This window comes from Netta rufina (genome assembly GCF_964035555.1).
Source record: "Netta rufina genome assembly, chromosome: 19".
In the NCBI taxonomy this organism is placed as follows: domain Eukaryota; kingdom Metazoa; phylum Chordata; class Aves; order Anseriformes; family Anatidae; genus Netta; species Netta rufina.
In genome coordinates this window covers 324,477-344,790 of record NC_140143.1, presented here as the reverse complement: position 1 = coordinate 344,790, position 20,314 = coordinate 324,477, and the positions used below count along the sequence as shown (strand labels likewise).

Genomic DNA, 20,314 nt, shown 5'->3' with positions numbered 1-20,314 from the left:
GCCGGGCTCAGTGCCTGTTGCTCCAGCATTGCCATGGCAACTCCCCCCTGTCCCCCCCACCATCCCCTCGCAGCACCACGACGCCCTGATGGGGCCAGGCTGGCCCCACGGCGCTGGGGACTTGGGGACCCCGGCACCCCCCCACCAGCAGGATTCCGCTGGCACCATGCGGTGGCTGCACCGTGGCTGCGGCTCCCCCAGCACCCCCAGTCCATGGGCGCCCTGTGGCAACGCGGGCACCCAGCAGCACCCCCTGTCCCCAGAGCCGGGGGGCCAGCAGCGCTGCCTGTGTGCACACAGGGTCCTGACACTCACACCCCACACACGCACCCCCCACAGCGCTCACACACACACACAGAGGCACAGATACACACACAGAGTACAGAGACACAGACACACACACACACCTGAACACATCCATGCTGCACACACACTCACAGCCACGCTCACCCACACGCTCACCCACACGCACCCACTCGCCCACCACTCCGCCGGGTCTGGTACTCGCAGCCCCCACCCGGTACCCACAGCCCCCAGCCCGACGGGGCTGACATGCTGACATTTGTGGGCAGAGCAGCGCGGCGATGCGGCCGCTGGCGCCTGCGGGTTCCCATGGCAGCACTGGACGGGGACGTTCTGTGCCGGCCCCGCGCCGCTCGCCCACCCACGGGCGCCCCGGCAGCCGCCACCGCGGCACCAGTGCTGGGCGAGCCCCGAGACACGGCCCCGGCATCCCGGGGAGCGCCGGCTGTCTGAGCGGGGCTGAGCGCCGCTGCTACGGAGAGGAGCGAGCAGCAGAGACAGAAGACGGGGGAGAAACGGCAACCCGGGAGCGGTACCCGCGGGGCGCCCTCCTCCCCGGGTCACGGCGGGCAGCCCCCCGCTGCCCGCGAGGCCGCGGCGCTTGGCCGCCGCCCGCCCGCAGCAATACTCCTGCTTCATCAAGGTAATTGGAGACCACAAATTGGTCTTCTAAGTAGATTCTGCCCGTTACCATTCTCTCTTTCCACTACTTAATTCAATGATACAACACATACCTCTCCTCCTCCCACAACTTAATCTAATGATAAAAACCGCATCCGAGTCACGGCGAAAATAAACCGTGGCCAGGTCCGGTTTTTATAGGTAAACAGCCTGATCTCGCTGCCTCCGGCCTCCCCCCTTCGCAGGGGCTCCCCCCGAGCCTGAACTTCACACTTCCTTTCTGCTGCTTCACCGCGGTCACCCCGTGGTTTGTTATTAGTCTTTATAAAAATCGCCTGTTTATAAAATCATTTTTGTATGACATTTCATTAGAGCCTGCCTGAGTGACCGCCTCGCCTCCAGCTCCACAGCGCCCGAGCCAAGAGAAAAACAAGGCAGAGGCCGTCGGGCTGGGCTGACAGAGCCCCGCGCGGCAGCGGGCAGCAGCTCCCCGTGGCCGTGGGGACGATGGCAGCACGCTGCTGCCCACGGTCTCTGCTCGCTGCTGCCCGGGGTCTCCGCACACCTCTGGCAGCGGGGACCCACGTGCAGGCATGGGGCAGACCCACCCGCCGGCACGCACGCTCCCCACAGACCCCTGTGCCTTGCCTCGGGCTCTCTCAGCTCCATGACGGTGGAACGGGGGCACAGCCGCAGCCACAGCCCAGCCTCGTGCTGCAGGCAGGGGTCAGCCGAGCAGCGAAGCCCAGAGCCAGCGCAGGCGCTCTGCTCCCTGCCTCCCTCCCTCTGCCCAGCGCACACCAGTCAGCCCGCAGCACCCAGCAGACCACCAGCAGAGCCCCTCACCTCCCCTGCAGGCACTCGAGGCAGGACAATGCAGGACAATGCACACAGTGCGGGACAAGGCACCTCTGTGCATGTTTGGGGCCCCCAGAGCCAGGGCAACCCCGCTCGGCTGCCGTGTTCCTGGGACACGGGGCTGCAGCCTCCAGCACATCACACGAGCCCCTGAGAAGCGCTGGAAGTGCTGCTGCTCGCAAACAGCCCTGAGAAGCTCCAGGGAAAGGCCCACCCGGCAGGAAAGGCCAAGGGAGACGGGCTGTGGTGGCAGTGACCCTAAACCCTTCGCTGCTGCTCCCAGCAGAGGGCACCTCCTGCAGGGCCTGGGGTGGAGCAGGGCCCGGGCACCACGCGGCCAACACAGCTGGCACGCGCCCTCCTCGGCGATGTTTTGGAGATGGGAGGTAAACAGGGTCACTACGCAGCACGGAGGTGCACTTGAGGAGAAATTCTAGCAATGCTAAGTATAGTTTAAATGCCATTAAAGCAGGGGAGGGAAAAGGATACGAGTGTATTAATAGTCTCAACATTTAAATCTTTGGTCTAGCAGCAGCTTCTAGGATGCTGGCTCACAGGAGGGCTGCCAGAGCCCAAGGGCATTGTGCTACCAGCTCGCAGTGAAATTAAGAGCCCCAAGCAAGTGCGGGAGCAAGACCGCTTCTGGAAAATAAATAAATAAAAGAGGTGGTTTCTGTTCTCCACCCTACTTGTCCTCAGGACTTGTCTGAAGGGGCATAGAAAACCCCGACGCTTATTGTCAGCACTCAAGTCTAAAACGGGAAGCGCAGGGTTTGAGTGACAAAACAGGAAAAGTTCTGAACTCTAAAAAAGGGAAGAACAAGGGCGCTACACCAGACAGGCTGCAGGCACAGGCGGGCAGAGCAGCGAGAGCTCGGCAGGACACGGCCCCGTGCACCAGGTCCAGCACCCACAGCAGCGACGTGGCCGAGGCCTCTCCCCAGCACCAGGCGCCGGCACTGCCAGGGGCACCCAGGGGCCGTGCCGGGTGCCACCGCCCCGACAGAAGCCCCCGGAGGGCAGCAGGCAGCAGCGTGTCTGGCAGCCACGGCCCCGAGCTGATGGATGCTGCGGTGTGCAACGAGAGGAGCAGGCAGAGCCACGCAGAGGCAGACTCAAAAGGACACAAGCTTTTATTTACAACACTCCTCAAGTGACAGACAACAGAAAAAAAAAGAAAAAAAAAAAAAAAAGAAAAAAAAAGGGAACAGTACAGCTCAATGACAACAAAGGAAAGTTAACAGCAACCACAACTCCCCTGCACCCTGCATCTGCCACGAAGCCCACTCGTGCTGGGCAGAGCCCCAGCAGCCCCCTCCCCACCAGCTCTCTGAGCTCAGGCAGGCAGCAGGCGGCTCCCACAGCTCCCCGCGTGTCCCAGGGACAGCGAGCAGCCCCGCGGCCACGCAGCTCTCTGCCCGCACGGCTGAGGGTGCAGTCACTCTCCCTTGCGCAGAGGTGGTTAGGCAGAAGGAACCTGAGCCTTGCCAGGGAAGCCAATGCCCGCAGCGAGTCAGACCTGCTCGCCACAGCTGCCACACAGCAGCGCTTCTGCCAGCTGTGGAGGCCAGGTCTCTTCAAAGGGTGCGTGTCTGGAAAGCCATGTTAGTGCTAGAACAGTGAGGCATTGCTCAGGCAAGGATGGAAATAAGCTTCTTTCCGCAAAGTCAGCGCCAGCCCCCCCAGCCCCCTCCCGCCACCTTCTGCGTTGCTGCCAGCGCACTGAGGCTGGGGGGAGCTGAGAGCAGCCCAGCGCTCCCCCTCCGAGCACCTCCAGGATGCTTGGGGCTGGGGCCAGTGCTGGTGCCCTCCTCTCCCTCCACCTGCAGGGAGAGAGGAGTAGCTTCATCGTCAGCACCGCGGGGACCTGGCCCAATCTAAGCACAAGGAAAATCCGGCATCGGATATGGACCCAAGAGCTTTGGCAGCACTGATGAGTCCCAGGCATTAGCAGCCTGGGTACAAATTAAGCCCTCCCACCAGGGAGCCAGGAACAGGCAAAGTGTGCCAAAGCAGCAGCAGCCAGCTGCCAGAAGGTGCTGAACTACCTGGTGTTGAACTGGGGCCACCTGTCTCGAGGCACAAGGTCAGCACCAAGTCTCCTTCATTCTCCCCTTGGCCTGCTCCAGCAGCTGTGAGCCTTTGGTACGCAGAAGGGAGCAGAGAACTGGCACTGCCGCTACTGACAACACAGCTACTCGGCTCTGCCCTGCCGTACGCCAGACCCCAGCGAGCCTGAGTACGCAGCGCGTCAGGGACAGAGATGGAAGGAGAATAAGTGACCTGTGAGCCCAGCGTGAGGTGGAGGAGGACAGCTGGAGGCCAGAGAAAGCTGCAGGTTAGGGGCTGGTATCGTTTACAAGGGGCTCCGGATGCCTTCGGCAAGCCCCTAAGCATCTTGGAATTCAGGTAGCATCGAAGCCAGCCCCGAGGCCGACCGGCTCTCCACAGGCAGAGTACAGTAACCAGAGGAGGAAATCAACACAAAAATCTCAAATTAAATCTGCTTGAGGACCTTGGGAGACAGCCAATCCGCGCCGAGGGCCCGCCTTAGGACTTCTTCGCGTCCTGTGCGTTCCTCCGCTTCAGATCGCTCAGGTCGACGGGCTTGAACGCTGCCGGGGAGAGAGGGGAGGGAGACACTCGGGCGGCAGAGGCCGCGCCGCCGCCCCCCCTCCGGCCCGGCCGGGCCCCGCCGCCGCCTCCGGCCGCAGCCGGCGGGGGGCGCCGCGGCGCTCACCTTTCAGGCTGGGGTTCGGCATCTTCTCCACGTACTCCTCGACCAGGCCGCGCTCGGCGCCCATCTGGCTGCGCAGGTCGCGCTCCACGCACTGCCAGGCTGCGGGGACACGAGAGGGGCGGCTCGCCAGGGGCAACGGCCGCCGGGAGGGCCCCGCGCCGCCGCCCCGCCGCTCACCCTCGTAGATGAAGCGCACGTTCTCCTCGTGGGCCGGCGTGAACAGCTCGCCGCCGGCGCCGGGGGAGCGCGGCCCGCCGCTCCGCTTGCCGTTGTACACCACGCGGGACACGGGGGAGCTGCAAGCCAAGCGCGGGGCTCAGCCGGGCCGGGCCGGGCCGCGGCGGGGCCCAGGGCCCGGGGCCCGGGGCCCGGGGCCGGCCCGGGGCGGAGCTCACCTGGCCATGGCGTCGTCCGTGCGGCGGCGCGGCTCGGCTCGGCGCGGCTGCGGGGAGAAAGGAGAGGGCGGCCAGGCCAGGCCGGGGCTAGGCCGCGGGCCGCCCGCCGCCCGTCGCCATGGCAACGCGCGCCCCTCACCTGGGCCCGGCTCCCGCCTCCGCTCGCCCTCGGGCCGCCACGGAAGCGCCGCAGCGCGCAGGCGCGGCCCCGCCCCGCCGCCGGCCGGGCCCCGCCCACAACACCGCGTCGCGTCGCCCCGCCCCCGGTCCGGCGCGCGCTCGGCCCGGCCCCGCCCCTGCACTGGCCCCGCCCTTGGCCTTAGCCCCGCCCCTCCCGTTGCCACTAGCCCCGCCCCGGCCTTTAGCCCCGCCCCGTCCCGCCCATTAGCCCCGCCCCATCCCGGCCCTTAGCCCCGCCCCTCCACCGCAATGGGCGCCGTCCCTGCCCTGAGCCCCTCCCCTCCTCCCCCCGTAGCCCCGCCCCTTTCCTTGCCCCCCCCCCCCCCCCCCCTGGCCCCGCCCCAGCCGTGGCGCGCAGCGTTGTTTGCAGAGCGCTTTATTGGAAGGGGGGGGCCGGGCGGCGGCACCAAGCGGCCCCCGGCCCCCAGCCCCGGCCCCGGCCCGGTGCCAGCCCGGGCCCCGCCCCGCCCCGGCCGGCCGCAGCCCCGCTGCCCGGCCGCGAGCCGCCTCAGCCCACGGTGGCGGCCTGGAAGAGCTGCAGCAGCTCGCGGTACTCGGGGTCGATGAGGTCCGACGGCTTCTCCCCGGCGTCCGTTGTGGCCTCGGGGCTGGCCCCCAGGGCCATGAGGTACCTGCGGGGACAGCGTCAGCCGCGGGCCGCGCCCCCCCCGCCGCCCCCTGAGCGAGCGCCGCCTCCCGCCCCCCGCGGGGCTGTGCGGGCAGGGCCCCGGCCCCCGGCTCTCACCGGGCTATGTCGGCGTAGCCGTCGCTGCAGGCCATGTGCAGGGGCGTCCAGCCGTTCTCGTCCCTCTGGTGGATGTCGGCGCCGTACTTGACCAGCAGCTTGACGCAGTCCAGGTTCCCGGTGAGCACGGCCTCGTGGAGCGCTGCCATGCCTGCGAGGGACGGACGCTCAGCCCCGCGGTTGGCGGCGGCCCGGGGAAGGGGGGTGCCAGCGAAGCGGCGTTGGTGGGGAGATGAGTTTGGAAAGAAACAAACACCGAGGAAGCAAGAGGGGCTGCTGCAGGTTTCTGTTTCCCTTTCACAGCCCAAATGCCGCGTTCAAGGTGCAGCGCCTGGCTCCCCTGCCGGGTCAGGCAGCAGAGGCTGAGGGACTGCAGCGCAGTGCCCGAGGCTCCTGAAGAGCCCCCCGCCAACAGCCCGACCTGAGCCCCTTCCAGGACACCCACGGGCACAGCAGGAGGGTGTCTCGAGGGTCTTGCTCTGCTTGCCTTTCAGCAGTCCCTTGCAGAGCAAGCGATGAAGCAATCAGCGTACATGGGAGGAAGCCCAGGTCATTTGAGACCATGCCTCCATGGCCATGTGATGGCAGACGCTGAAGCCAAGTACGAGAAAGAGACAAATCTGGGCTCTGAACCAGCCTGTATGGTTCAAGGCATTCCGTAAACAATTTTTAGTGAGGCTGGGTACAAACATAACACAGTGCCGCCTTCGTAAACAATTAATTCTGCAAGTCCACAGACCCACACGTGAGAGAGAACGATGTTTGTGAGCAACGGACAGAGCCAGGAGCAAGAAGCAGAACCTTGCTTCTCCGCACTCCTTTTGCCAAATCAGGACAGGAGATACGAGTCCTGCTGCCCAGTCCAGAGCTCTGCGTTCTCTCTCATGTTCTCTTTTTGCCTGCTCCTTTCCTACGCCACGCCACACCGGGTAGGTGTGTAGGTGCACTGTCGTGCCTTGAAGGGACCCTGACGGCAAATCTCCCCCTTTCCTGCAGTGCTGTTAAGGGGGGCGTTGGGGCAGTGAAGCAGGACTTGGGCCCTGCTGGCAATGGTAGGGGGTAGTACTCCTCACTGGGGAGGGAAAACAACTTGATTTCAACCTGCTGCCCTGCCCGGGGCGGCCCACGTCTGAGCTTTGGCCACGCTGCTCTCTCGTCTCCCTTGCCGTCCACTGAGCCGTGCCACTGCCAGCCCCAGCAGCACTCACCAGAAGGGTAGATGGTGTCCAGAGCGACCTTCCTGGCACGGATGAACCTGCCCACCTGCTCCAGGTCCCCCTGCCTGATGTGGTCCTGAAAGACGACGTCATTGGGGAAGCGCACGGTGCGCGATGCTCTCAGTCTCTGGGCATACCGACTGTACCGCGGCATCGAGACGGGGAAATAGTCCTTCATGCTGAGCGCAGCCTTAGGCCGCTGCCGAGGAAGAAGGGGGCAGAGGCATGTGGGGGCTGTAGGACAGCCCGGTGGGTCAGTGCTCAGCACTCGCTGGCCTCGAAGCACTGCTCTCCTCTTCTGCCTCGTGGTCCCGTTTCACCAGTTGGGTGGTGGGCGCTGAGCTGGGCGCTGCTGCCAGCCCTCCTGGGGCCTGTCCCCTGCTGGAGCCTGTCCCCTCCTGGGGCCTGTCGCGGGTGCGTGTCCCTCGCCGCAGGGCCCCTCGCAGCGTGCAGGGGCGGCGCTGGCCTCGTGCAGCTCCCTCAGGCTCTGGGCCCAGGACTGAGGGCTCCCCAGGCACATGGCGTTATATAGGCTCCCGCAGGCTATTTTGGGTTAGTGCAGCTCATGCTATTTGCCGTGATACTTTGTAATCGAGCCGCCCAGGCCCGTAGCCTCCCACTTTTGGGCAGAGGATGACGGCTCATCTTACTGCCCACCTGTTGATGTGCCCATCCAAGGGGTCAAATCCATTGCATGGCTAGCCTTCAGAGCAGCCCAGGGCCCCGAAAACAGAACTGCCCCACAGCATGTCCTCACAGCACCACGAGCACGCCAGGGAGAAAACACAAATCCACTCAGCAGGCGAGGGGAGCTGGCCGCACACATACCGAGTAGCGAGCCTAACAGACATGTCATCGCCGTGGTGCCGAATGCATTCAGAGCCACGTCACTTTCCTGTCGGTGCGCCAGCTGACTGGAAGGGAGCAGCATGAGCTGTGCTTCCCCACACGACCGCAGGACGAGTGCAGCGAGGCACGGAGCACGCTGCAGCACTGCGGTACCGCCGGTGACCTCGTGAGGCTGGGGCTGCTGCTGCTGCTTCTGACAGATGGAGAACCAGAGTACGGTGCCTGTCCTCGGTGCCCAACACCGCAGTCCTGCTTCAGACTTCGCACTGGCTGCTGCGTCAGGGTGGGCTTCTACAGGACAGTTTCAGGAGAAGAGCTCTGCCGCCAGCTGCTGCTGCAGTCAAAGGCCTGAAATGGGCCATCTACTCAGAGGAATCTTTCAGATCACCCAACAGCCAAGGGTTCAAGCTACAACTGCTCCTCCATCCTTTTTCCTGTCATAGTTTGGCCATTTCAGACACACAAGCACGTTGCATTGTTTCTCACTGACGGGGCCTGCCCAGCAGCACACCAGGAGCAATCCCTGTCCCACGCTAAGTCAGAGCATTCAACTGCGCTGCTGCAGCTTGACCCCGTGCCAAGCTCCCACCAGGTCAGCCCATCCCACACCTGGGAACTGCCTGCTGCAGCTCTCCATCTTCTGGCAAATACAGGGATCTTGCTGTGTCTGCTCAGCCCTGCTTCAGGCACCACACGACAGAAGGCTGAACTGGCTGCTGCCAAGACAGAACACTTGCAGCCTGCTGTCTCGCAGCAGCAACGAGTTGTGTACACAAGATGCCTCCCATGGAGCCCTGCTCCACCAAGAGCAGCTGTGGTGCATGAGAAAAGCTCCCCTCCTCTGAGCAGGTCTCAGACTATAAACAAAAGAGAACCGCCACAGAGTGGCAGTCTTGTTTACGCTTTTAGTCACTCCTCAAAATGGACTTTTTTGAGCTGATTTCTAGGCAGGAGCACTCCCATGGAAATTCGTACTCACTTCTCTTTCTCTCCTCCCTCAAAATGCAAAGCAGCTTTCTTATTCAAAGCTGCTGCTGACAGCCAGCCCTTGGAGGCCAGAGAGCCCCTGCCCTCTTCAGGTGTCACAGCATTTATCAGCAGCCCCAGCACTGCTGCACACCAGAACAGGACCAAGAAGGGTCCTTGCTCCCAGGTGACTGCAGCAGGTCAGAGCCCAGTGTTGTGCCACATTTGTGTTCTACCATTCCAGTGCACCCACATTAGGTGATTGGCACCGGTAGCCTCCTGAGGTGCCCTCCAGATTCACTAGGCCTCCCCACGTGACATTTATAGCATATTTCCTTACAAAAATATTTTCAGCAGTAAGTGACTGGTGTGGAAATAGCAGTGTGGCTCACTGGATCATGTGAGCCTGACTAGCAGCACTAGGGGCAGTCCCAGGTCCCCCTGTAGGCAAATTCCTTGGTTAACTGCTCAGGAGCAATGAGGTCCCACCACCCCAAGCCAGCTGGCAGGCAGAGCAGCTTACACTCAGCAGCCCCACCAATGCATGCTTACTGCTTGCAGAGCTGGTAATTGTGTACCTCCAACAGCTCATTTAATACAGTATCTAGCAAGAGCTTGAAAATCTGATGGTCTTCTCTAACACCACTTTGGAAGAATCACTTGAGAACCAGCCTGGAACTCTGATCTTCTTCCAGCTCAGGTCCAAATATTTCTTACGGGTCCCAATAGATGGAGACAGAGTAGTATTAAAATCTCAACTTTATTTGGCCAACAAATGCAGTTCCAATGTTATTATAGCGGAATGCTAAGAGCAAGCCTGACACTGATCAGGCCTTTGAGGCACTCCCTTGTTCAAGTTCCTCCCCCAAACCCAGTAATTTTAAGTCCCATGTTTTAAGTCCCATGTTTGTTTTGCATTTGATGTGTTTTTAATCAGGCCCTCCCACCCCCCACCTGCCTGGTCAACCCATTCAAAATAATGCATGTAAAGTGACTGCAAAATAGTCTCGCATTTGATCAAAAGGATGGCAACACAGCTAGGTCTCATCTAAGCTGGTAAGCCAGCAATCACCTCCACCCTCAGAGCCTGCCACAGCCAGTGCACATAGTATTCCACCCTTCCAGGTGTTTCAAACAGTCATCTCCAAATGTCTTAAAGTACAGGGAAAAGCTGGCCTACATGAAGAGAAGCACCTTCATAACCACCTTCCAACCAGGACTGATGCAGTCAGCCTAATCCTTCTTCCCTTACAGATGAAGGCTCCAGGGAAGAACAGCTGAGACCAATAAGGAACCTGCCAGGTGGTAAAAATCAGCTACAGGCTTTAGTTTTCAAAGATAAAGGGAAAAAGCTTTCTTGGAAGGTATTAGTGGCAAGGCTCCAAAATGTTGGGCTATTAAACTCATGCTACCACTTCACAACCTGCTTCTATCCAGAAGAACAGAATACTTGAAACAAAAAGCTGTGTACAAAAAAAGTACATCACAATAAAAAAAAGAATGAACCCAGCTGGCAGGGCTGGCTACCTAGTGACAGATCCCTTTTCGAAAGTGAAAGAAAAAGATAGTCAAGTGTAAAGAGAAGTGAGGGTGAAGTGTTACTTTAAAAGCCAATCCCTGGATTTCCAGTCATTCACCTTCTGTTTTAAATCTTAATGGGTTTCTGACTCACTGGGCTGCGTAACAGCAGCCAATTTAGTGTCTGATTTTTGGGTGATGTAGATCAGTCTTCTTTACAACTCATCCTTTTGGATTTTCTGCTCATCATCACCTTCCTCAAGGTCTGTTTCTTCATCTGTCTCCAGATCCTCCAGATCCTGTGTAGTAGACAAAGATAACTACTTGTTTCTGGCATATTAGTCAGATCCAAAAACAACAGTTTCTCTAACATATTTGCTGCTGCCATGTCAACAAGACATCCAGAGACTACCAGGAGTAGTCAGTTTAGGAAGTTACATGTTAGAACCCTCTGAAAAGCAGCAAGCAAGAGCTCTTAAAGAACAAGCCCTACATACACCAGCAGTTTGCACAAACAGGCTGCCTCTGGTCATTAAGTTTAGAGGTTATTGTACCAATAGTTTCCATGCTCTTGGTATTTTAGCCTCTCAAGAGGCATTTATTTCACACCCACCTCAAGTATTATTAATAAAAGGAGTCCATTACAACAGGCCAGTGGCTAGCCAGGCTGCAAATGAATTGATGGGTCACATTTTATGATGTGGACACTTTTGCTCACCAATACCCTTTTCCTGCCACATAACCCAGGATCTTCAGGGCTTAGGATTTGGTCACTCCACCCAAAGCAACCCATACTCTGCATTTTGCAGAGCTAGAGTACTGTATTAATTTATATTACTCACATCATCAGCTGCTGCCCCATCCTGTCCTCCACTCTCCAAGAATTTTTTGAATCCTTCTAGCGTCCTCTCCCCATTATAGTCAATTACCTACACAGGAAAACACATCAAGATAACTGTTACATGCACCTACAGAACCACACACCTGGAAAGGAGAATTATCTTTCTGAGCAACAGTTAACATGCCAAGCAAAAGGGAATTTAAAAATTCACCTTCACCCATATGAGACGAAGGAAAACAGCTCAGCCACTAGACTTCAGAGATCACTGCGAGGAGAGAATAGCCTGCAGATGAGCACACTGTCTTCTGCTATACTTCCTCTTTTCCCCACTCCCACTTCCCATCCCCAAACTGTTTCCTACAACCCAGCCCCCCTCCCAAAAGGGTCTCAGATGTCCTGTAGACCTGATGTGTTCTATCCCTACAGAAGGGAAAGCCCTCCCACAAGCCTGTCCAAAAAGGAACTCAAATAGGCAACTTCAGCATATCTAGTGCTCCCTCATTATTTGATCTGTACGAGTGTCAGCTGCCTTCTTACATTTCTGCCAGAGCCTGCAGGGAAGAACTTGAGTGTGGGAAAGCTGTGGATTTTCACTGCTTCTACTTCATTGGCTGTTGAATCCATCTTGGCAATGACAATGTTCTCATGGTCCCTGTAGGTCTCTCCCAGCTTGTCCCAGATAGGAGCCAGCTGCTTACAGTGACCACACCAGGGGGCATCTGTTAATTAACAAACATATTTAGCACCAACAGCCCAACAATTTAACACCACACACCACCTAGACCCCACTCCAGACAAGAGTTCACATTTGTTTTCAACTGATGCGCTCCCTTTGTGGCTTAGACTCTGTAAGATGCTTTCTCCCCAGTCCTGGTCGTGAAGTATTTTGGCATTCCTTTTATACCAGTTACTTGGAATTTGTTGAAAAATACGTACAGAACTCCACGAAAACGTTCTTATTCTCATCAAAAGCAACTTCTTCAAAATTCTTCCCAACTAGAACTTTGACAGGCTGTTTGTCCCAGTCTTCAGGAAGATCTTGGCTCATCAGATGGGGCTGGAATAGAAAGTGAAATTCAGACACACGCAATCTGCTGTACAGCTACTTGGAATGTCCATCAATGACATAGGCTGGAAAGCCTGAGTTAACCATACCCAAGTGCCTCCAGTCATAGACTACAAGCAAATCGGATACATCAGTCACTTCCTCTTCTGCTAATATAAAGTTTACTCCCCACCCCAAAGTGTGAAAATGGGTGCTCTTGTGTGGGAAGAAATGCAGTTTCAGCTCTGGTAGCAATACTGTTTCCTTCCCACAATGTTATTCTCTAAGGACAGAGCTTAGCTACACAGTCACTGCTGAAGTCACATGCATGTAGCTACCTCCACCAAATTAGAGCCAAGAGCTCTTTTAACTGTGCCATGCAAGTTAGTACCTTCCTTGGCTCATTAGCAGAAAGAACAGCACAGCTCCAAGAAGCAGGAAGAGCAGACCTCAATTGTACTCAGGTACCAGCATGTAACTTGCTTTCCTACTGTCTTCATGCCCCAATGGTTTTACACTATTTTCAGCACAAAGGCTGCTAGATATCCTGTACATCAGTTGGGTGATTTGCACATTTCATACAGCTCTTCACAGAATGCATTTTTAGCACTTGCTCAGCCAGTAAGTTTAGCATTAGCAGCATTGTTACCTTGATCTTGCCCTCCAGGAATTTATTACAGAACTCTCTGATCTTGTCTGCTGTGAGGTCATCTGATTCAGGTTTGTATTTGGTCATTTCTTCCTCCAGGGTGATCAGACGTACAGCTGGACATTCTTCTTTCTTTAGGCCAAAGAACTCCAAAATCCTTTGATTGTCACTGTGGTCACTGTCTATGAAGATGAACAGGATCTTCGGAGGAAAGAGATAACATGATGAGGACAGGCATCTCTTGGCTAAAGATACTTTATACAGACACTCGTAGAGCTAGACAAGAGCTAAACAGCCAAGCCTGTTAGGAGGGCACCCTGTCACAGCACACCTGCTAAAGCTGCAATGCTTTAAGCAGCACATGTGCAAGCCTGGCATCAATGTTTAAGTCAAATCTAGAAGGAAAGTCATAAGTTAACTACTATTCCTTAATCGGTTATACAAGCCAGTGACTCAGACGCCTCCTACCAAGAGAGGCAGAGGAAGTGCTAGCTTCAAGTCTTCCTCCACAGCTGTTAAGTGGGTATAGGCAGAGTGTTACAGCTCTGTAGGAGGTGGTCACATAATTCATAGTCCCAGCCATCCATCTTACCTTCCCTTTGAAGCTTCCAGCTGCGCTCTTGAAATTATCCAGTTTCCCTTGATAGTCAGACACACTTTTTGGTAAGAACAGCAGAATATGAGTCTTGATCTCTCCTCCGAAGATTTTAGGAGCAGTCTGAGGAGTAGAAAATAAAACCGAAAATAAAACTTCGCTCTGCTATTCTCATTAGACCACAGAAGTCAGAATACTGCAGGACTGCTTTGAACAGCAAGCTTATACCTCCTTTCTCTTGTGTTCTTCCTTCACTTGATTCAGCTCTAGCATAAGCAATTTTTGACCACTCCATAATATCAAACTAGTTCCAGCTCCAAGCTAAGAGCTGAATCTACATTTTAAACTTTGTTGCATTCATACAGTAGCTACGGAAAGGCCTCAAATATCTGAGCACCTACCTGTTCAGTGAACTCTATAACCAGAGGCAACTGATTAGACTTGATGAAGTTCAGTAAGTTATCTTTTGTGAGATCTCCTTCAAAGTTGTTACGGCCTTCATCAAACTGCAAAGAGAAATATGGTCACCACATTTTCACATAGAGAGCGAATCAAGGTTCTCTTCCTCCTGGCAAGCAGTTTTAAGTCACTCCCTAACAGCTAGCCAGACATCCAGCTTACAGCTTAATGTTCTGCAGAAGCATGAGAACACTTGTGAAACAGGTCACCAAGAAGAACTTTTTGTAGCAGCCTCACGGCACTGTAAAAGACATTAGGTAGACCAGTGAGGAGCTTCCACAGCACAGACAGCTTCCTGCTTATGAGTTTGCAGCACCAGAGTAGATACGCACACGTTAACTGGCCAGTGCTATGAAAGAAGTCTGACAGCAAAGCCTCACCGTGCTGTGGAAGTAGCAGCTTACTGAGCTCTACACGGTTGGTTCAGCCTCTATCGTTACAGCAGCCAGCACACGTTCAACACATTGCACTGTAGGTGCCAAATCCCTTCTTATATCAGACCAACACCTGCATCTGGTCAGGATTCTCAGAAACCAGCCAACAGCCTGGAGATGGAAATAGCTTTAAAGGAACATCAAGGTTAAAGAGAGGATGTGCAGAACAACACAGCAGTCCCACGGCACAGCAACCCTCAAGTTACTGGCAGAAGCAAGATAGTGGACTCAGATAACCTTCTACTAGAGGAAGCAAAAAAGTCACAGCTGAAAAGCTGAGCAAAACACTAAACATTTTAACATGGCAATGAAGTTACTTTCCAGAGTAATGCTCATGTCCTTAAAGCCTTCAAAGCAGTTGTTTGAAGGTCTTTGGAAGCATGGATAAGGCACACAAAGAATAAGGCAAGAACGATGAGCCACAAGGGCCAACAAACCCTCTTGATTTAAGCTCAGCTAACCACAGGACTCTGAGCCAAAGTCCAAAATCAGGACTGCTGGTAAAATAAAAGGCAGGTCAGTTCTTATGCTGTATTTGGTTACCACTGGTGCTCATTTTCACCTTGGTCTGTGGGAGACTGAAGACATTTTAGAACTCTCATGGCACATTACAATGACTACCAGTGTCAGAAGACAGTACATCAGATCAAATCCACACAATTCCATTTGGTTGCTTAGCCACCTAAGACCGTGGAATGCACTGCATAGAACTAAGCATGTAAAAATGGGTAGCACAGGTAACAGAGTAAACCCAGCGTGACCACCTGTTAGTGCTGGCTGCATCCTAGCCACTTAAGGCAACATCCTCAGTTGCTCTGAACTCAGAGCCAGATGCTACTACTCCCCACAGCTACCAAAGAGACGGTTTTAACAGAACATTTCTATCTGGACTTGTGTTTGCAAGGATTTTTCTTAACTTTTCATGTCCTTCGACAAGTAGCTATTTCAGCCGGGTATTACCCATGAATAGAGTATACACAGGAGTCACATACCAAAAGCTGTACCTGCAGGAACAGCAAGGTACAGGTAGTAATTCAGCCAAATCCAAATACTGCTGTCCTACCCCAGCCCCAGCTTCTCCAGTTGTGAGATCAACTTGAAATCATCTCAAACCTGTTAGCCAGAAAACAGCCGGATGGGGCTTTGAGCAACCTGGTCTAGGGGAAGACATCCCTGTCCATGACAGGGAGGTTCAAACTAGAGTATCTTTGAGGTCCTTTCCAACCCAAACTATTCTCTGATCCTACGATAGTCTACTTGCACCCTTAACCATTTTAATCTGAGGAACCCTCTGACTTCACACCACAAAGTTAACTACAATTTCAGATGTACAGTGAAATGAGACAAGCTATTTCAGCTGGAAGAAGAATAAAGTAGGAATTCATTAAGTTCTTTAGCCTGTCTTAGGCCAGACTGACAACTGTGATTAGATTACACATGTCAGTTGGAACCCACAGCTGCACTCTATCCTACCTTGCTGCACCCATCTGTGCAGTACAACCCAACCTAAGGAACCTCGACTTGTCTTCTCAAGCTTAAAATTACATCCCCACATCTTGGCTTTTAATAGACAAGATGACATCAGGAATTTTATTTCCGATTCTGTAGATGACCAATGTCCCTTCACACATAATCCAACAGCCCCAGCCTTGTCAGCTGAAGCTGCAAATCCTCTTAGGAACTTTGCTGTAATCGCTGTGCAGCAGAGCCCACAGCAATGAGACAGAACTCCTGGAAGCAGCCATCAACTGACTGCAGAGCTCAGTAATGAGTGCATTTAAAGCAATTTTGTTAAGCCACAATCTAACAGAATATCACGGCAAGTCATCAAGAACTTGGCTATCGTTCTGTTAAAGGCCTTTAAAACTCAAGAAGGGACACAGAAGACATTAGTTACAGCCATAAGTATTTTAAAGATTGTGTTGACCGTCACCGCACTGCAGCCAGAAACTCGAGAAACAGGAAAGTGAAAGTGAAGAAACGTTCTGAACACAAAGCTCAGAGGCCGCACGCAGCCAGGGAGCTGCCGAGGCCGCCCTCTGCCGTCCAAAGGCCACTCCCCAGCCTACTGCTCCCTGCCAAGGGACTTGGCTCCAATTGCCCCCAAACAGGACCATGGACTCGGCTTTTCCCCCCTCCTCCAGTCTCTGAGGCTTGGAAAAGGCTTGGAAATTAGACACAGCACCGAATCTTCTGAAGTTTCATCCGGGAGCACCCTCTTAAATCTAGTTCTTATAGAAAAGGTAAGACAAGGAAAAAGACTGAAGTTGTGGTGGTAACGTTTGCACCACCCCGTACCTTCTTGAAGAGGACCACTCCGTCTTTGCTAAGCTGGTACTTGGAAAAGACATCGTCACTGGAGGAAATCCCAAAAGGAATGTCATCCACAGATTCTGCTGCCAACAAAAACTCCTTAGCAGCCTCTGATGTCAAATCCTGGGGAATAAAGGAAAGCGTTTCACATGAGACACAAACTAGAGCATAAACATCCCAGGGCTTACCAGCCAGAGAACTTGAAGATCAAGTAGGACAGGACAGCAAGTGTTTCACAACTTATGAGGAGCCTTCCCCAGCTGTCGGATCCCCATGGGGCAGAAGCAGGAAAGGCGCTGAACATACACAAGAGCTGCGCAGAGGGAAGCACCAACTCTACCTTAAAGAAGCCAATGACAGCCACTTCATTGGAGTCCACCAACGTCTCTGCTGCAGCAACATCTGTCAGGGTAGTTGCAGCCGGGCCAGTGCGTTTCTTCAGCCAGCTGACAATGTCATCTGCTTCTCTGCCAGCTACACCAGAAAGATAGAGAACACCAATGCACTTTTTATCCCCCGACTAATACAAAAATCCTAAGTCTTCAGAGAGACTGCTCAGCAGCTGGCTGATAGCTTGGGGAAAAGCTGAGATATCGTTTACGCAACTCTTTCTCTCCCCTCCTAGCATAATTAAGTGCATCCATAATTGTCAAGTCACTGTGCGAGGGCTCTCAGGAATCCACTCTTCTCACAACTGGTCTAGCCCAAGCATGCTCTTAGACTTTGATCAGCAACAGAGAACTGCTGAGATACTGCTGCTGTTTCAGGGAAACGTGCCGTGGCTTCCTTTCAAGATTCAGCGCTCTGCAGGTTATTCTCAGAGCCCTGAACCACGGGGCTTCACACGGCTCATCTCTGCTGTGCTAAGTCTCGATTACCCTTTTGTCTCAAGCTTTCTGTGTGGCCCTTTACCCAGCTGCTCAGGCACTTTTCACCTCTTGGTGCCACGCTGATTGAGCCGGGTCAAGCCAAGGCACAGCGCAGGCTGGGAGCGCTCTGCTTCCCTCCAGCAGGACGGCTCTGCCTGTGCCCACCACTCCCCGTGCTGGGTGCTGTTAGAGGCCCCCCCCACCCCCCCCAGGTGCAGCACGCGTGGCCCCGCTCACGTGCCGTGCTGGGCACAGCAGGCTGCGCTCCCAGGAGCTCGCCGTGGACCTTGTCCGGCCCCGGAGCGGCGCCACGCGGGGCCCGGTGCCACGTCGCCGCCCTCTGCCCCCGGCACTCACCTGTGTACTCGCGGGGGGCCGCCCGGTCGCCGTTGCGGAAGAACTTGATGGTGGGGTACCCGCGCACGCCGAACTGCTGCGCCAGCTCCGACTCCTCGGTGGCGTCCACCTTGGCCAGGCGGATCTCCGAGCCCTCCGCGCGCAGCTTCGCCGCCGCCTTCGCGTACTCGGGGGCCAGCGCCTTGCAGTGCCCGCACCACGGCGCGTCTGCGGGCGGGGCGGGGCCGTCACGGACCGGACGGGACCGGCCCCGCGGCCCCGGCCCGACACCACCGCCCCCCGGCCCCGGCCCCGGCCCACCACCACCACCACCACCACCGCCCCCCGGCCCACCACCCCCCCGGCCCAACGCCCCCCCCGGCCCGTCCCCCGCTCACAGAACTCGACGAGCAGGTACCGGTGCGCCGCCAGCGCCCGCTCGAAGGAGGCTGCGCGCAGCACCAGGACGCCGTCCTCCTCCTCCTCCGCCTCCTGCCCGCCGGGGCCCGGCTCGGCGCGGGGCAGCGCGGGGTGGAGGCAGAGCAGCAGCAGCAGCGCCGCGATCGCGGGCGGCAGCGCGGCCATGGCGGGACGGGACGGGCCGGGACGGGGCGGCCGCGGCGCCGCCTCCGCTTATAAACCCGCCTCCCCCCGCCGCCGCCGCGCCCCATTGGCCGCGCCGCGCTGGCGCCGCCGCCGCCAGCCATTGGCTCGGGGCCGGCCGCGCGGCTCCCATTGGCCGGCGCGCCGGGCGCGCCCCCCGCCCGCCGCCGCGGGTTGGCCGCCGGGCCGGCCGCGCCGCCGCCGGGCCGCCATTGGTCCCTCTCCTCGCTGCGGCGGCTCCCATTGGTCGGCGCCGCCGTCTCGCGCGGCCGCCCGCGCCCAGTCGGCGGCCGCCCGTCCTCGGACGTGGCAGTGGGGCGGCCCCGGCGGGCGGCACTGCGCCTGCGCGCGGCCAGACGCGCGTGGTGCGATCTGACTGGGCCGCGGCCGCCGCCCTCTGACCCGGCCGGAAGCGGAAGCGCTGCTGCCGCCGCGCGCCTCGCCGCCGCCGCGGGGCCCGCGGGCACGTGGCGCCAGGCCCGGGGCGGGCGGCGGAGCCGGGGCCGGGCCGGGACCCCCGGGTCCGCTGCGGGACGGTCCCGGCTCCAGGAAGCTGCCGGGCCCCTCCCGGCCGCCCGCCGAGGCGCAGAGGGGCCCCCGGGTGCCGCCGACGCCCGGCGGCCTCCTCACGGCTCGGGCCCGCGGCACCGGCGGGGCGACCCCGCGCGGGGAGCAGAGGCCTCGAGCCCCGGGGCCCGGTGGGTGCCGGGCCCTGCGCGCCTCGTGCGGGGCCGCCGCGGGCTCCGGGCTGCCGCAGGCCCCAGCGGGGCACGAGGGCCTCTCCCTGCCCCCCCCCCCCCCGCGGGGAGCGCGCCCGGCCTTTGGCTGCGGCGTTGGCAGCGGGCGGGTGGCCGAGGGCACCACCGGCACCCCCCTGCCCGCTGATAAGGGCGGTGCAGGAGCCGGCCCCGCTGCCCGGCCGCACCCTGCCGAGCTGCCAGCATGGCAACTGCTGGGGAGTCAGAGAACGGCTGAGTTGGAAGGGACCCGCGGGGATCAGCGAGTCCAAGGAGCAGTGAGATCTGCTCTTTGCTCTCCGTTCTTCCCCTTGCGAGGGCTGGGCCACGAATGCCCAAGGCCAGCAGGGCTGGGAGCATGGCGCTCCCCAGCTCCCTGACCGCCTGGGCTCTCTACAGGCACCACGAGCAGGTGCCTTTCTGGGAGCTCTGGCTGGGAACAGGGCTGGGCGCCTTGCTGTGGCCCGGAAAGAATCCAGGTTAACTCTAGGTGACGAAGGTACCATTGGCAAAGCAGCAGCCAACACCTTGAGCACGCCACACAGGGCTGCAGGCCAAGGCATGTCGGGCAGCCAGGGTGGGGAATCAGCTGCTGCCAAAAAGATCCTGCATTCACACTTGGCTGCCTGGGCTGGTTCCACACAAAAGAGTGTTTGGGAGCCGCTGCCCTGAGCGAACAGCTCCTACCTGCAAGCAGGGTGAGGTGGGGGGTGCTCCCTTGTGTAGGGGCTGGGCTCTGAGCTCTGGCAGCTTGTGCCAGAAAAGCTTCACCCGGTGGTGCCGGAGGCAGGGTTTGCCAGCAGCCAGAGTGGTGTTTGCTGCTGCCAGCAGTTTGTGGGGTTCAAGGCAGGGAGCTGCTGCGCTGCCACACGTCAGTGCTGCCGGTGGGGCCCACCTGTGGGGCCAGGCTGCTGGTGTTTGCTCAGCGGTGCTGGTGAGGCAGATGGGGCCCTCTGACATCTCGGGCGTGCTGCAGCCCTCTTGTTCTTTTGGGTAGTGGTGGGGAGCCTTTCCCCATTGAGGGTGGCATCCTTACAGCCG

At 57.5% G+C, this 20,314-nt stretch overlaps 3 protein-coding genes across 3 annotated transcripts; all 3 read right to left on the bottom strand.

Moving 5' to 3' along the window:
* Positions 1–4,260: 4,260 nt before the first annotated feature.
* Positions 4,261–5,228, bottom strand: MCRIP1 (MAPK regulated corepressor interacting protein 1). The gene is made up of 5 exons (XM_084298714.1): positions 5,057–5,228; positions 4,918–4,964; positions 4,700–4,818; positions 4,523–4,621; positions 4,261–4,397 (listed from the first exon to the last, which is right to left on the bottom strand). Exons 2-5 carry the CDS (start codon positions 4,923–4,925, stop codon positions 4,333–4,335), a joined length of 291 nt encoding a protein of 96 aa, XP_084154840.1. The 5' UTR covers positions 4,926–4,964; positions 5,057–5,228; the 3' UTR covers positions 4,261–4,332.
* A 228-nt stretch (positions 5,229–5,456) lies between these two features.
* On the bottom strand, positions 5,457–7,553 carry PPP1R27 (protein phosphatase 1 regulatory subunit 27). The gene is made up of 3 exons (XM_084298728.1): positions 7,051–7,553; positions 5,843–5,993; positions 5,457–5,729 (listed from the first exon to the last, which is right to left on the bottom strand). Exons 1-3 carry the CDS (start codon positions 7,235–7,237, stop codon positions 5,606–5,608), a joined length of 462 nt encoding a protein of 153 aa, XP_084154854.1. The 5' UTR covers positions 7,238–7,553; the 3' UTR covers positions 5,457–5,605.
* Positions 7,554–9,615: 2,062 nt separating this feature from the next.
* P4HB (prolyl 4-hydroxylase subunit beta) lies at positions 9,616–18,573 on the bottom strand. Its single transcript, XM_084298409.1, has 11 exons — positions 18,332–18,573; positions 17,955–18,161; positions 17,069–17,202; positions 16,714–16,851; positions 13,924–14,028; positions 13,520–13,645; positions 12,928–13,128; positions 12,170–12,290; positions 11,771–11,952; positions 11,235–11,321; positions 9,616–10,691 (listed from the first exon to the last, which is right to left on the bottom strand). The coding sequence occupies exons 1-11, from the start codon at positions 18,516–18,518 to the stop codon at positions 10,608–10,610; spliced, it is 1,572 nt and encodes a 523-aa protein (XP_084154535.1). The 5' UTR covers positions 18,519–18,573; the 3' UTR covers positions 9,616–10,607.
* Between the last annotated feature and the right edge of the window lie 1,741 nt (positions 18,574–20,314).

Bases quoted from the DNA above. Each gene is read 5' to 3' on its own strand.
- PPP1R27 (XM_084298728.1), bottom strand. From the start codon at position 7,237: ATGAAGGACTATTTCCCCGTCTCGATGCCGCGGTACAGTCGGTATGCC. The intron at 5,994-7,050 runs GTGAGTGCTGCT...CGTCCCTCGCAG, and splicing joins GGACACCATCTACCCTTCTG to GCATGGCAGCGCTCCACGAG. The intron at 5,730-5,842 runs GTGAGAGCCGGG...CTGTCCCCGCAG, and splicing joins GGCTACGCCGACATAGCCCG to GTACCTCATGGCCCTGGGGG.
- P4HB (XM_084298409.1), bottom strand. From the start codon at position 18,518: ATGGCCGCGCTGCCGCCCGCGATCGCGGCGCTGCTGCTGCTGCTCTGC. The intron at 18,162-18,331 runs GTGAGCGGGGGA...CCCCGCCCGCAG, and splicing joins GTACCTGCTCGTCGAGTTCT to ACGCGCCGTGGTGCGGGCAC. The intron at 13,129-13,519 runs GTAAGATGGATG...TTTCCTCCGAAG, and splicing joins CTGGAAGCTTCAAAGGGAAG to ATCCTGTTCATCTTCATAGA.
- MCRIP1 (XM_084298714.1), bottom strand. The intron at 4,622-4,699 runs GTGAGCGGCGGG...GTGTCCCCGCAG, and splicing joins CGTGCGCTTCATCTACGAGG to CCTGGCAGTGCGTGGAGCGC. The intron at 4,398-4,522 runs GTGAGCGCCGCG...TCTCCCCGGCAG, and splicing joins GCCGAACCCCAGCCTGAAAG to CGTTCAAGCCCGTCGACCTG.